This window comes from Zea mays, chromosome 1 (genome assembly GCF_902167145.1).
Source record: "Zea mays cultivar B73 chromosome 1, Zm-B73-REFERENCE-NAM-5.0, whole genome shotgun sequence".
Lineage (NCBI taxonomy): Eukaryota > Viridiplantae > Streptophyta > Magnoliopsida > Poales > Poaceae > Zea > Zea mays.
Genome location: NC_050096.1, coordinates 2,275,103 through 2,288,874, shown reverse-complemented (window position 1 = coordinate 2,288,874; position 13,772 = coordinate 2,275,103). Strand labels below are relative to the sequence as shown.

General features: G+C 43.2%; 1 protein-coding gene across 6 annotated transcripts; it reads left to right on the top strand.

Annotated features, from left to right (window-relative positions):
* The first annotated feature begins 8,656 nt into the window (after positions 1–8,656).
* Positions 8,657–13,296, top strand: LOC100281615 (uncharacterized). Of its 6 annotated transcripts, none has more exons than XM_008676939.4 (11): positions 8,657–8,874; positions 10,283–10,350; positions 10,437–10,633; positions 10,719–10,943; positions 11,041–11,232; positions 11,304–11,414; positions 11,495–11,570; positions 11,863–11,966; positions 12,048–12,205; positions 12,517–12,620; positions 12,822–13,244. In XM_008676939.4, the coding sequence occupies exons 4-11, from the start codon at positions 10,788–10,790 to the stop codon at positions 12,836–12,838; spliced, it is 918 nt and encodes a 305-aa protein (XP_008675161.1). In that variant the 5' UTR covers positions 8,657–8,874; positions 10,283–10,350; positions 10,437–10,633; positions 10,719–10,787; the 3' UTR covers positions 12,839–13,244. The 6 variants fall into 6 exon arrangements, 4 of the variants coding, with proteins under 4 accessions (XP_008675161.1, XP_008675151.1, NP_001148006.2 ...); XM_008676929.4 differs by having other exon boundaries at positions 8,692–8,874; positions 10,437–10,605; NM_001154534.2 differs by having other exon boundaries at positions 8,694–8,874; positions 10,437–10,605; positions 12,535–12,620; positions 12,822–13,296.
* The last annotated feature ends 476 nt before the right edge of the window (positions 13,297–13,772 follow it).

Genomic DNA, 13,772 nt, shown 5'->3' with positions numbered 1-13,772 from the left:
CCCTCCGTTCGCTTAATTTAGTCGTTCTGGCCTATATCACTTGTCCAGTAAAATTATCACGCTCGCAGTTCATATCACAAATGTCGCCTCCTCGACAGTAGGGTCAGGCGTTCGGGTTACCCGAAAATTTTGGATTGGATCATTCTGATATTTAAAATTTCGGGTTTTCAAAATCGATAACTGAAATTACAACGGGTTTTACAATACCCAAAAATCCGGGTACCCAGAATTTCGGGTTTGGATTCGGGTATTCCCGAACTACCCAAACTGTTGTGTTGGCTTCATAAAAACACATACACCCTATTAAATTAGTATAAATACAATTTGAATAATGATATACATGAACATATAAAACACAAGCAATCTACAATCACAAGTTATGCACACTTACACATAATTATAAATATACAAATTAATAATTAAATATGACATGATTACATGACACATGAAAATTCGGGTATTTCGGGTACTCGATTGTGATATCCGAATTACCCGAAATAAAATTAGGTTTTACAAGTTGCTACTCGAAATTCTCGAACAAAATTCGGGTTTCAGGTATTTCGGGTTCGAGTTGCCCAGCCCTGCTCATTAGCATCGCCGCCGTGTCATTCGCTCTCCTACTGTGCGAATGGATTCGTTGCATCTCCCCCATGCTGGCTTATACCAGTGAAACTGCACTCGACGCCTAGGATATGAAAAGACACATTTTTTTAAGTATCAAGGGCTTGTTCGGTTATTTTCAATCTAAATGGATTGAGGGGGATTAATACGGATTGATAGAGATTTGACTTATTAGGGATTGAACTCCCTCAATCTCCCTCAATCCATATAGATTGGGGTATAACCGAACAAGCCTCAAAGTGGCAACATACTAGCATACTAGTTGGCGGCATATAATGGCTTCTTCATTTGTTCTCAATCCATATGGATTGGATGAGATTGAGTGTGTTTCAATCCTAGACAAGTTAAAATCTTTCATAAATTTTTTCAATCTTGTTTAATCCACGTAGATTATGAATAATCAAATAAGGCCTAAAAAATTGTGAAAATTTCAAGTATAAGCTGGAGATACAAGCGGCATGTAGCTGCAAGTTTCGGTTGCCGCCAGCTAGCTAAAAAAACGTTTCACCTCGTAGCCCTGTGCGCCTGTGTCTCTTTTGATGAAGGCGTCGACGTTTAATTTGCTTTTATTACTTTCTTGTAATTAATGCTTAATTAATTTAAAGCAAGGTTACATGTGTTTATCAATCCCATAACATGTCTGCAAAAGCCTAGAATAACTAAGGCCATATTTGGTTTCAATTAGTCTTAGAACTAAACTTTAGCCCCTACTTGGTTCTAGAGACTAAATAGATTCTAAAGTCATTAAATATATTGTCCAAAGACTCAAATGCCCTTTGGAATACACTCATGTGGGCTTTTAGTCTCTTTTAGCACTTATATGAAGGACTAAAGACTAAATTATTTTAGTCCATATTTTAGTTCTAGTGTTTGGCAAAAAAAGACTAAATAGGATTAAAAATTAAAGACTAATCTTTAGTCCCTCTAACCAAACACCTTTAAAGGACAGAGGGAGTAGTAGAGGCCTAATCTCTACTACTCCTTATGTCTGTAGTGTAGGCGTCCACAATCTGTGTTCTGCCATCGCGTGCTCCCCACGCCCGCGGTCCCCGCCGCCATCCTCGCGGTCGCAGCCGAGCACAGCCACCGCGCCCGCAAATCACGGGACTCCCCTTCCATCCATGGCAGGTACGCCGTCCGCGCGTCCGCTAGGGCTTCAACTCCTCCTCCTCCTCTCCCCATTGCTCAGTGTAGACAGTCCCCAAATCAACGGAAGGTGTCGAGGATCTCCTACCCCGCCATCAACGGAAGGTGTACCCCTGCCAAGGCCGCCATCAACGCCCTCCTACCCACGCCGTCCATGGAAGGTGCCCGAGGTTCCACCCCATCGCGCCCTCCTCCCCATCTGCTCTGCCCCACCCTCCTCCCCACGTCGTCGATGGCGCGCGCAGATCCCAGGTGGCCGAGGATCCGCCCCACCCTCCTCCCCCACCTTCTAGACCCCTGCCGTGCCCCCGCATGCGGGTATGTCCCGCATCGCGAGATTCCCGTCGCGAGAGCCGCTGAGCCCTTCTCCGCCTCACCTCCCTTCCTCTCTCCGCCTGACTCGCACACGCCCTCGTCGTCCGATTCCCCCACGCAGGCACGAGCCCGCCATACGCGCGCGCCGCCAGGGCGCTCGTCGCCATCGTGCAGGCCAGCATGACCCCGTCGACGGCCTTGCCTTAGGATCCGCTCCCTGCCCCTGGACGATGTAAGAATTGTCAGTTTCAGGACTCCAACAATAGCCAACAGAGCAGTGATGCCATTGAAGAGAGTGTAGCAGAATTGTGCTTAGCACTTGAGCAGATTCGTTGGAAGTTTCACAGCAAAAGAATAACCAGTAGCCAAGAGTGGGTACTTAGTCTATTTGTTTCTTGCTATCATTTCAAACATGTAATTTCTGCATAGTTCGTAAAGACAATTTTTTTGGTGATTAAAATTATGGCTTGATTCCAATGTGTTGCATCTAGCTTTGCCTTTCTTCCATGATAGTTGATTGTTCTGCTGTCCACTTCCTGTCTTACCAGTACATATACGTTTGAATGAATTAGTATCAACGCAACATAGAAGAGGAACATTAATCTGATGCATATAAGGACAGTCCTAACCCGGAAACTGCTACCCAGTTTTTATACCTTCCGATGTTCTCCCATCTCACAAGGTGAGGCTACTGTCTCTCGCCTTCATTAGGGTTATAATTCAGTCTTTTATGCAAATGAACCTTATCAGTACAAGTTTGTGATGCTTTTTTTTTTGCATTTTCACCTTTTTAGATCTATGAACACTAATAACAAGAAGATGAGCTGCCCAACAATGGACCCTGAAGCAAGAAATACATTGATTTTCTCTCTGCAAATTATTTCTGTGGCAAGGTACATTGATGCATTTCTGTGGCAAGGTTGGGTACCAATTTTGTGACCTTCAGTCTTTTTCCTCCCATTGGATCAGCATCTTTATTCATTTTGTTTAGGCACTTTGTAGTCTTACACGCCTCTACACTAGAAATACATGATAGATCTAGAGTCTTAATTATTGTTAACTGCAAATTATTTTTTAACTGAGGTAATGGAAACCTGTTTGTTTTAGGGGAAGTTGTTCACATATTCATGCCACTTGTATATGTACTTCTGATTAGATAGTTTTGAATCAAATCATGGACCCCATGGATAGTGTCGCTAGCTGTGGAACTAACGAGTCTAGGCATCCATTCCCATGCGACTGATCTGTATCACAGATCAGGGTAAGTACATTAGCTCAGTTCTGTTGAGAAGGACAAGACAAGTTAACTTTAGTTGTCTAACTGCTTAAATACTTAAATTTTGGGGTCGTAATGCTGTCGCCGTCTAGATCTATGCTTTTTGGGTCGTAAGGTGCGCTGTTTCGCGCACCTCCGTGACAATTTGGCTGTATTGCAGCGTGGATTCAGGTTTCTTCATGCTGCATTTGTGGCTTGTGATGCGTCAGAGTTTTTTTTAAAACATGTGATTCTTTTTTATACCTCTGCAAGGGGTTGCTTTCATTGAATGGAGACCCTACGGGCATGAAATGAAAAAGGCGAGGGGTCAACCAGGGGATATAGAATAACGTCAAGACTTTTATCCAAAAAATGTAAATATTGGCTGGACACCATGACCTGACGACCAACCATATTAGTGAAATAGGAGAACCCATAACTTACATTTTTTATCACAACTTCTTGGGTGAGTGGAGATCTATTTCTCTGCAGTCGAAGTCATGGTGACTTTTGTCACTGACAGGTGAGGTGAGCCTGACCTTGAGGCATCCGAAATAGGCTGGGTAGCAGTAAATGGCAACCTTTTCATTTTAGCTATGTTTTTTTGTTTCATCCATCTGTTTCTGTATGCATTTTGCAAATATATGTTTAATTTAGAGTAAACTTAACTATGCATTTTACAAACAAACACACATATGATGAGGTTAATAGAAGTGTTGGAGCAAGTACTGAAGCTTCAAGTGAAGCCAATACCCGCCGCTGGTGCGTGCAGATTCTCGGGCTGGACATGTGCGCGGATATCATCGTCGGCAACGAGCTAATGCGCGACATCTCCGGCGGCCAGAAGAAGCGCCTCACCACAGGTACCCCTCCCTCTCCTTCATTCGCCTCAAACCCATCCGCGTGTATGTTGTTGCCTCCGTTACCGTTGCTACAACCGCGCGTGTTTGGTTTCAGGGGAGATGTTGGTCGGCCTGACCAAGGTGCTATTCATGGACGAGATCTCCACGGGCCTCGACAGCTCCACCACCTTCCAGATTGTCAAGTGCATCCAGCAGATCGTCCACCTGGGCGAGGCCACCGTCCTGGCCTCGCTGCTCCAGCCCGCGCCGGAGGTCTTCGACCTCTTCGACGATGTCATGCTGCTGTCCGAGGGGCAGATCGTCTACCAGGGGCCCCGAGAGTACGTGCTTGAGTTCTTCGAGAGGTGTGGCTTCCGGTGCCCGCAGAGGAAAGGTGTCCTTGATTTCCTTCAGGAGGTTGGTTACTTCGTGGCAGAAAGCTTCCTAATACATATTTTTCCAACATTATTTCTCAAACATAGCATGCTTTTGTAATGAAGTCATCAGAATTGCATAAATCAACACGTAGAGATTTTTTATGTAATGAAGTCATCACTCATCAGAACTGTATAAATCAACATCTAGAGCTTTTTTCAGTTAGTATAAAGACCAACTTCTTATTATCTTATAGTTTGTAGACCTTCTTGATACATCAAGTTTACCTTCTTGGTGAACCCACGTCTGTTAAAGAAAATGTATGTTGTTTCAGAAAGTGTGTAGTTAAACTTCTGTAATATGGAGATGGACCACCATGTCGCCGATAGGAAAGAAATATTGGATCGGCCACGTGAGATTGCACCATTAGGTTTATCAGGAAAATTTAATGATTTTTTTTCATTCTGCCATTGCCATCTGGCACTGTGGCACATCCAAGTACAGAACACAAAGTTGCATGTTGGGGACCTTGCATTGTCTAAAATAGCCCAAAGTAAGTAGCATATAGTTTTGATGAATGTTGCTTTTGACCAGGTTACATCAAAAAAAGATCAGGAACAGTACTGGTACAAAATGAAAAACCATATCACTATGTATCAGTACCTGAATTTGTTGCAAAGTTCAAGAAATTTCATATGGGGAAGAGCCTCAAGAAACAACTTTCGGTGCCTTTCCACAAGAGGAAAATACACAAATCTGCTTTGGTCTTCTCTGAGAAGTCTGTCTCTACTTTGGAGCTTCTCAAGGTCTCATGGTCCAAAGAATGGCTTCTCATGAAGAGGAATTCATTTTTGTACATCTTCAAAATAGTTCAGGTACATAGAAGGATAGTCCATATTCTAAATTGTTTCTCTTTGATGTAGCTTAACATCTTTGTCTTTCCTTGGTAGAGTGCTTAACAAGGATATAGTTCTTCCAACATTATTTCTTGAGCGAGGGGTCGTAGTAGGAGTTGAAGCTGTCGATGCCGACGACGCCGTCGCCGCGCTTGCGGAGCGCCAGCGAGCAGTGCGCGCCCACGAAGCCCGCGGCGCCCGTGACGAGCACGGACAGCCTTCGCGCTCGCCAACTCCCTTGGCGTGCTTTGCAAGGCCTACAAGCCTGAGGTGCGTCTACTTGTTCACTCACTTGACTCACACACAGCTTGTTTTGTTTCTACAACATATATCCAAAACAAGACGAGGTATGCTCGCCGCATTTTTGTTTCAGAAGCTTCAGTCAAACTGGAGAGATAGGCGTTTGGCATTCTCTTTTAGAAGCTTCATTTGATTTGGCAAATGCAGACATTGCCTTGGAGTCCATTTTAGGATCTTGGAGCATGCCATGAGGTGTTCAACATCGAGCAAACTCATCTAGCTCTGTTTCTTGTTGGATCTGTAATGGAGGGCCACTTTAGCTTCAGTTCAATACCGATATACATAGCTGACATATTTTGCTGAAAAAACGTAGAAGGTTATTGTAGCCAAGTTTACTGCTGATTTTGTTTTTTACCCTTTTCACTGTAAATAAAGGTGATTTGCAGCCATCTCGTAGAAGGTGTCTGTATACGATGGCATCAGTGATGCTCATCTTTTCAACAAAAGCTGCTGATATTCACCAGATAATCCCTCTTGTGAAAGCTGCAGGACCAGATAAAATGGTTTGTTGATTCCCATGTTTATTTGCTAGCTGCTGTAGCATTGATCCTCATCTTTGCTTGATGGATGACTGCCAACTTGTTAATACCTCTGCGGAGTCATCTAACAGTGAGATGGTTTATGGTTCTGAGGAAGATGAAAATGATGCACTGGCCTTTCTTTCAGCCATAAGCGAGCACGACATGGAGCTAATATAAACCGTGATGTGCCACTTCAGGGAGAAGTTTGAAAATTTACCAGAGGTGTGGATTTAGTTTTCCTTAGTATTTTTGTTTACTTGTATAGAACGAATTACATAATAGATAACCGATTGTCTTTAGCTGTTATCTCCAGAAGTTTAATGGGGTAGAAGAACAACTTGTTCAAGAGTTTTCCCTGGATGATTTGTTTCCTCTTGTTGCTCCACTGTTCATGGAGACGCCACACTCTTGTTCGATGTATGCAGAAAAGGCCGAACAATGTTTTGATGAGGTAGCAACTGATCCTTCACAAATAGTTGATCTGTGTTACAATGTTAATATTCGACAATTACGGTATTGCCGTTGTAACCTGTTGTTTGTCTGCTCATCTCCTGTCCACAGGATACTACAAGTTTCCTTTGCAGCGCTACATGGCCCTCGTGGATCTCCAGGTAACTGATCATTAAGTTTCATTGTTATGCATAGTATATTAGTATAGCTGATAGAAGGAGTTCATTTGGGCTATACTTTTCTCTATCACAGGAAGGGAACGAGAGGCTTTTCTACAAGCTGCTCATTGACAACATTGAGGAGCCGTTGGTGAGGCCTGCCAAAAGTATGGATCCATATTGAGTCGCCCTCAGTGTCTTTATATCAGTTTGAAGGAAAAGTAAGTTCTGTTTTTTTGCCATTGCCTGTTCAGGTTCATATGGTGTTTTTATTTGGTTGTGCAGGGGAAAGATCCTTGAGGTGCTAAAACTGGCTAGAGAGGAGCATTCAAGTTACAGTGTTTACCGATGGTGAACGTATTTTGGGCTTGGAGATATTGGATGCCAGGTATGGTAGCATCTTGTTCTAGGTGTATTGAGCATTGATGACAAGCAATCTCCCAGGCTTTCTATTGATTAAGATAACATCTATTTAGGGAGTGGGGATTCCTGTCAACAAACATTCTGTAGTTTGTCGTGTGCTGTCAAGGCATGCATATAGCTAGGTTAGGACTTCGTTGTCAAAGATAACAAGTAATTTATGTTGGGTTTAAATTTTGAGTATCCGACATATAAATCACAAGTACATAATGGATTCAACAGTGTGTGTGATATCGTGGTATATTTATAATGTTGTTTCATGGGGGCGCCACTGCCGTTGGGTAAGTTTTATAATCACACTAACCTTGGACAGTAATATTTTCTGAAAGAATTAGCTTCCCACAAAATAATCACCAAGTTGAATAGGGGTCTGCTAGCTTGGCCCCCTAATCTCTATATAGCGCTACACTGACTATTTGAGTAATCCGTCATGCAGGGTCTACAATAATCGAGCATTACTTACAGTCGCAACTACAACGTTTCAGACTTCCTGCCGTGTGATAACCAAGTTCCTTTGAATATTGTGTCAACTACTAGGGCATGTTAGAATTGCTTGCGTGTGTGCTTTTCCATTGTTCAGGCAACATAAAGCTTGAGACCATTTATTTAGTCTATGCTGATGAGTTCGACTGCTAATTAGCACGCCTTTCAGTCAAAAGCAGCATGTGTATTGTATAACTGTAAATATTGTCTTGATTTCAACAAACTTGTTTTTTGTGCTAGAACTTTATTTCACGAACTTCATATGATAGACCCTACTGTAGAGTATTTCTTTCTCTTCTTATTTCCCATTATTTTTATCACTTCTCTTTCAACAAGAATTTTCTTTCTTATTTTATTTTATTTTATGTAGAAGTGTAGAACCATATAGTCTCTTTGGCTAATTTAATGTGGTTTTGTTATCTGAAAATCTGAACTAATATATTTATCCCATCTTTAAAAGTGGTATTTTGAATTATTAGATCGACATGTTAACAACTGGGTGGGGGTATTTTATCTACTATCTTTACTACTATAATGCACTACTTTTAATAGTTCCAGTCGTGGTTTTTGTGTGTCGCGCCCCCACCCGCTCGCTTGTTCTCCACGCTTCGCTATCCAGAAGCATCCGCCCGCTCTCTGACATCTACAAACACTATCCTGAGCATTACATATCTTTTTGAACTGATTTAGTTGTGCATTACCATTTTATTTAATATTTTGTATGCCGTCGCAACGCACGGGCACCTACCTAGTTTATATATATAATAAACAATAATCAAGTCGAATGTGTCATGCCTGGCCTAAGTAGTAGGAAACAATGGGCCGGCCCGGTCCACTGGAGGCAGCAGCAGTCCAGCAGTCGGCAGTGCGAGACGATAGATAAGGACTACTCCCCACAGCAGCTGAAAACCAAAGAAACCGTTGGCGGACGCCCACCAACCAAAAAAAAAAAAAACCCACGCCTTTCCTCCCCGCCGGGGCTCTCCACTCTCGCTCCAACGCCGACGGAGAAGCCGCAGCTCTGCTCCCTCGCTCTCTCTTCCGGGAGCGCGTGGCTCTATTCCATTCGCGCCCGCTCGGCTGACAACGGAGGTACGTCCCCAGACGGCTACCCCTTCTGTCCTGCCTGCGTTTCCCGAGCGGCGGATAGTAGTCGGGGCTAGGTTTCTGGCCTGCCTCACCGTCCCGAATGGGCTTCCGGACGCGTAATACGGGTAGGGTTTGCGCCCGCGGCCTCGGCCTTTGATTTGGGTTTAACTTTCACCCCATTTCGGGCTTGGGATTGCCTGCGCGCGCCTGCATGCCGTTCTCCTGTTTCCACCTGCGCTGTGCGTGAAATGTTGAAATCAGCCACGGCTGGAGGCTGTCTGGGTTCGGGAGCCTTTTACTGGAGCAGATAGTCGCCTTGGTTCGGGAGCCTTGGAATCAGCCACGGCTGGAGGCTGTCTGGCTCAAGACCAACTTCGAGGTTAGGCCATGTGGTATTTGGTTGCTGGGTACCGTTTCGGTGGTCACTGTTCATGTTTCCGGTGTGTTGTAAATAATACCACATTGTGTGTTGTGGCTGTACATGGATGATTTATATGGTTGAGAGTGCAACCTTCTAATGTGCTAGCTTTTTGGAGAGTGTTGGTCAAACAGACCTAAAGCCCACTTATATGCGTTTGGACGTGTGTGTCGTGGCCCGACGGCTTGGATTGGCGTGCCTTGTGTGCGGGTGACTCAACGGGTACACCATGTGTTGGTGGGTCGGGTTCCAACAATTGGTATCAAAGCCAGGTTGGCCTAGTGTATCTCAGACAAATCTCGGCTCACAATGTGTGAGGGAAAGATTGTTAGAAATAGTCTCACATTGTGTGGTATCGGTGGGCAAGCATGGTTTTATGGTTGAAGGTGCAATCCCCTAATGGGCTAGCTTTTTGGAGGGAGTGGTGGCCCAACGGTCCTAAAACCCACTACTATGCGTTCGGGTCACAACACACGCGCCCGAACGCACAACAGTGGGCTTTAGGTCTGTTGGACCAACACTCCCCCAAAAAGTTAGGCCATTAGGGATTGCACCCTCAAACTTATAAATCATGCTTGGCCACCCACAACAAACAATGTGGGACTATTCCCAACAATCTGTCGTAGTAAGGTGCGAAGAATGCTAATGAACTCACTAACAATGGCCTTCCTATACATTTGTGTTAGTAATGTGTAAGACTAAGACAAATTGGCAATTGGCTCCATCGAGCTGAATGCGTCCCACTGTGTCTTCTCTTTTGTACCTGTACTTTTAAGGTTGGTATCCTTTCCATGTGCATCATGTGATTATCAGTACTTGCAACTCTCCTTAGTTGAAATTGATTATTCTGTGTGTTCAGTTTCCTCACATATTATGCTCTCATGTCAGATCTCTCCTTTTGTTTTACTGTGATTGTTCATTTATCCACGCTTTTTCTAAAGATGTCATTCATGCTTTATTGTTGACCTGATATTTTTTACTCATGCATCTCAGCTGTAGGTTAACCTGGTAAACCAATTACCTTGAAGCTGAACTGTGCCGTTGAAGCCAAAATTTATTACGTGAGTCTAGATTGCAAAAAATAGGCGCCACTCATTGATCTGATGCCAAATGAGATAATTGTGGCATACCCTGATTTCTTCTACAGGATAAAATTTTGATCCTTTCATTTGTTGGACATTGGATCAACTGGTGCTGTTATACATAGAAAGGAGTTCATTGTAATTTCTCATCTATATTTAGTGGTGCCATAATCATTTTTCCACTGGTGTTCGGCAATAATGTCGGAGAGCGAGTTAGCAGTAATAAAACCAGAGGTACAATCCCCTGCAGCCCCCCTCTCCGGTAATTAGAGGGAAGCAATTACTTTTCCAATCTTATGCGGTTCAATTCAGCCTGTCTTGAGCTTATTGGTGGTGAACTATAACAGGCGTTAAAGACTTATATCTGGCTTCAGTGCTTTGATGGTTCCATTCAGCAAGTGGAGGAGGAGGTTGCAATGTTCTGCCCCATGATATGTCGTGAAATTGTGAAAAATGGCACAGGGTCGTCCAAAAATCATGCTATTGCGCTCCCTGAAAGAGTTAATCCAGCCAGTTTGAGTTTGATTCTTGACTACTGCCGGTTTCATCAGGTTACTGGGCGCTCAAACAAGGTATGCTACAATTTTAAATTTTCCAGTATATTTCACCTGTTGAGTTTACGTAGGTTCCAATAATCTTAGTAGTTTTTCCCTTATATGTGCTATGCAGGAGCGGAAGTCCTTTGATGAAAAATTTGTTAGGATAGAAACAGAAAGACTCTGCGAATTGACTTCTGCAGCTGACAGTCTACAGCTAAAGCCACTTGTTGATCTTACTAGTCGAGCTCTTGCTCGAATTATTGAAGGAAAGACACCTGAGGAAATCCGTGACATTTTCCACTTACCAGATGACTTAACAGAGGTTAGAGTGCCTTCTATAGCTTTAGATGTGAAATCATTAAATACTTACTGTCAAAACTTACATGCCCTCAGGAAGAGAAGTTGGAGCCCCTAAAAAATGTAAATGATGATCCTAGGATTCGCCTATTGAACCGGTTGTACGCGAAGAAGCGGAAAGAGCTCCAGGAGCGCCAGAAGCTGAAGGTAACTATGATGGACTGTACATGTTGTGTTTGGCAACATTCATTTTCCGACTTCATTCAGTCATGCTCACTGTATTTCAGGATGTACAAGTACAAAAGGAGGAAAAAGATGAGAGATCTTTGGATGAGTTACTTTGTTTTATTAATGGGGATGGAGGTATAACTACAGTGAGTTATATTGACTATATGACTTATGTTATTCTGTTCACTGTTTGTTTCTGAAACTCTTTAGATGACTTAAATCTGATGTTTTACTGAGGCCAGATATTGGTCAATTTTACTCCCTAAGATTCTGTTCTTTTGAAGTATTGACTATCTGTTACCTTGGTTCTTGGTTGATTTTCATCATTGTTTCATGTTCAACCAAAGTCTAAAGGCTGAAACATTTGCTTAATTAGTGTTTTGTTTAAATAAAAACATTCTTAGGCTCCATATAAACCATTTGACAGGTTCAGGAGGTGGGGAAAGTAGTACCAAGAGTAAGAAAAAGAATAAAAGAAGGAAGGATCATGCTAAGAACCCCGCAAAAGCTGACTCTGAGTCTGTAAATGTGGTTAGGTTTCCTGACTGTTTCCCCTGCTGTGTATTCCATATAGGATATGTATTTCTTACATGATCTATCTGGGGAGTTTAGGAGGGAGCTGCTTGTGTGGTTCCGTGCAAAGTGGATAGCAGTAATGTTTCTAGACTTCCATGCCAAAGTCCAGATATGCAAGATGATGTCGAGTACCCCTTTGAAGATGCTGACCTCGATGATGGACTTGATCCTGCAATGAAAGAAGAGCTTGATAGGTGAGGATATGAGATATCTCATTGTTGTTTCAATTTTTTTTTGGAAGTGAACTTTTTAGTCGGCTTTATTCTGTGCCTGCTAGTCTGTTTCTTAATTCACAAAACATGTAGTTGCTGTAATGATTAGTCTTAGAGGTTTCTATACTTATAGATATGAAGAACTTAAGTCGAGGTCAGAATTGTTGCTTAATATTGTGCCAAATACCACAACCCATGACACTCAATTTCAATTTTATTTGTATTGCGGCATGTGGTCATTCTTTAATCTAGGCATAGTGCAGTAGTGCTGTGGCCTGAAATAAATGCCAAAGTCTGTTTTTAACATGCAGAGAAGTTGAGGACTTTGCGAGGAGGTTGAATTCAGTTTGGAGCGAGTCACATATTGGTGGTAATGGTTCTGTGCAGAGATTTCCTGGTATGTTTTTCCATATATAATTTGCTTACTGAGGATTCTGGTACTATAGTACTGAATAATGAAAAATTCACAGGGGGAGTTTTGGGGAGGGGGATTTATCTGAGAAAATGCAGGCCTAGTATCAGTGTCATCAGTGTGTAACATGATTGGAGGGAGTTTTAGGCATTGACATACTTAAAAATCTTGTTTGACTATTTGCAGGGTTTAATCACAGGTGAGTGTTAAGCTGGCAAGATCTGAAGGCAGAAGCTGAGGAGATTTGTGGGCATACAGCTTGGAAGGGATTAAAGGCCAAACAGGCCACCTTGGCTCCTGTGTGTTGTAAAACCTTGATAACTCAGGAACCAAGCATGCAGAAATGCGCAAGTTCCCTTGGCCATTTTCCTGGGAAGGAGGCCACCTAGTTGGGATGACCCTTTTTTTTCTTTGGGAAGGGAGGGTTAGAGGTCTGTCTTGACTCAATTTTTTGTTCCTTAACTGCTGTGTTGCCAGTTTTCCTGAATAGGGGAAGAGAGGAGTGTTGCCTGTTAGCTCTGTTACAGATGTCCATGGAATTCTGTTGTAACACTGTATTGTGGTGCACATAGAAATGTGATTCCCTGTATTGCCGATGTTTGGCTGGTTTGTTGACCGTACCTTATTATTACTGAGCAAAGAGGCGTCTGGACAGCTGTTGGGACTAAAACAGTAGGACTAAGCACTCAGAAACATTAGGTCGTTGATGTTGTCCTCGCGGGTGCGTGCTCGCTGGTATTTGACTCTTCTCCCGTGAGTCTGTATGAGGCTTTCGCTCGCTAGAATGGATTCCATGTGTCTTCGTCGTGGGGCTTCGCTGACAGGTCTGGCCTTCGGATCAAGCCATCCCTTCGCGTGGCGTGGACCTTCGCTCTTGCGTGGTGGCACCTCTGGCTCTGTTATGTGCGCGAAGGGGAGGCTTCAGCTTTGGCTAAGCCCTCGTTTGTCGTTTCTGCCTTCATTTCCTTTGGCTTTTCTCTTGCATCATAAATCTCGCTAATTGGTAAGCACGAGGGATGGTCGAATAGTAGCGGATGAGTTTGTTAACTAACCCAGGGTTAGGGTTATTTGGGCAGATATCAATTTTGTCCTTTAGAGGTTTCACATCTCTATATAAAGATTCTGTACGCCCCCTCA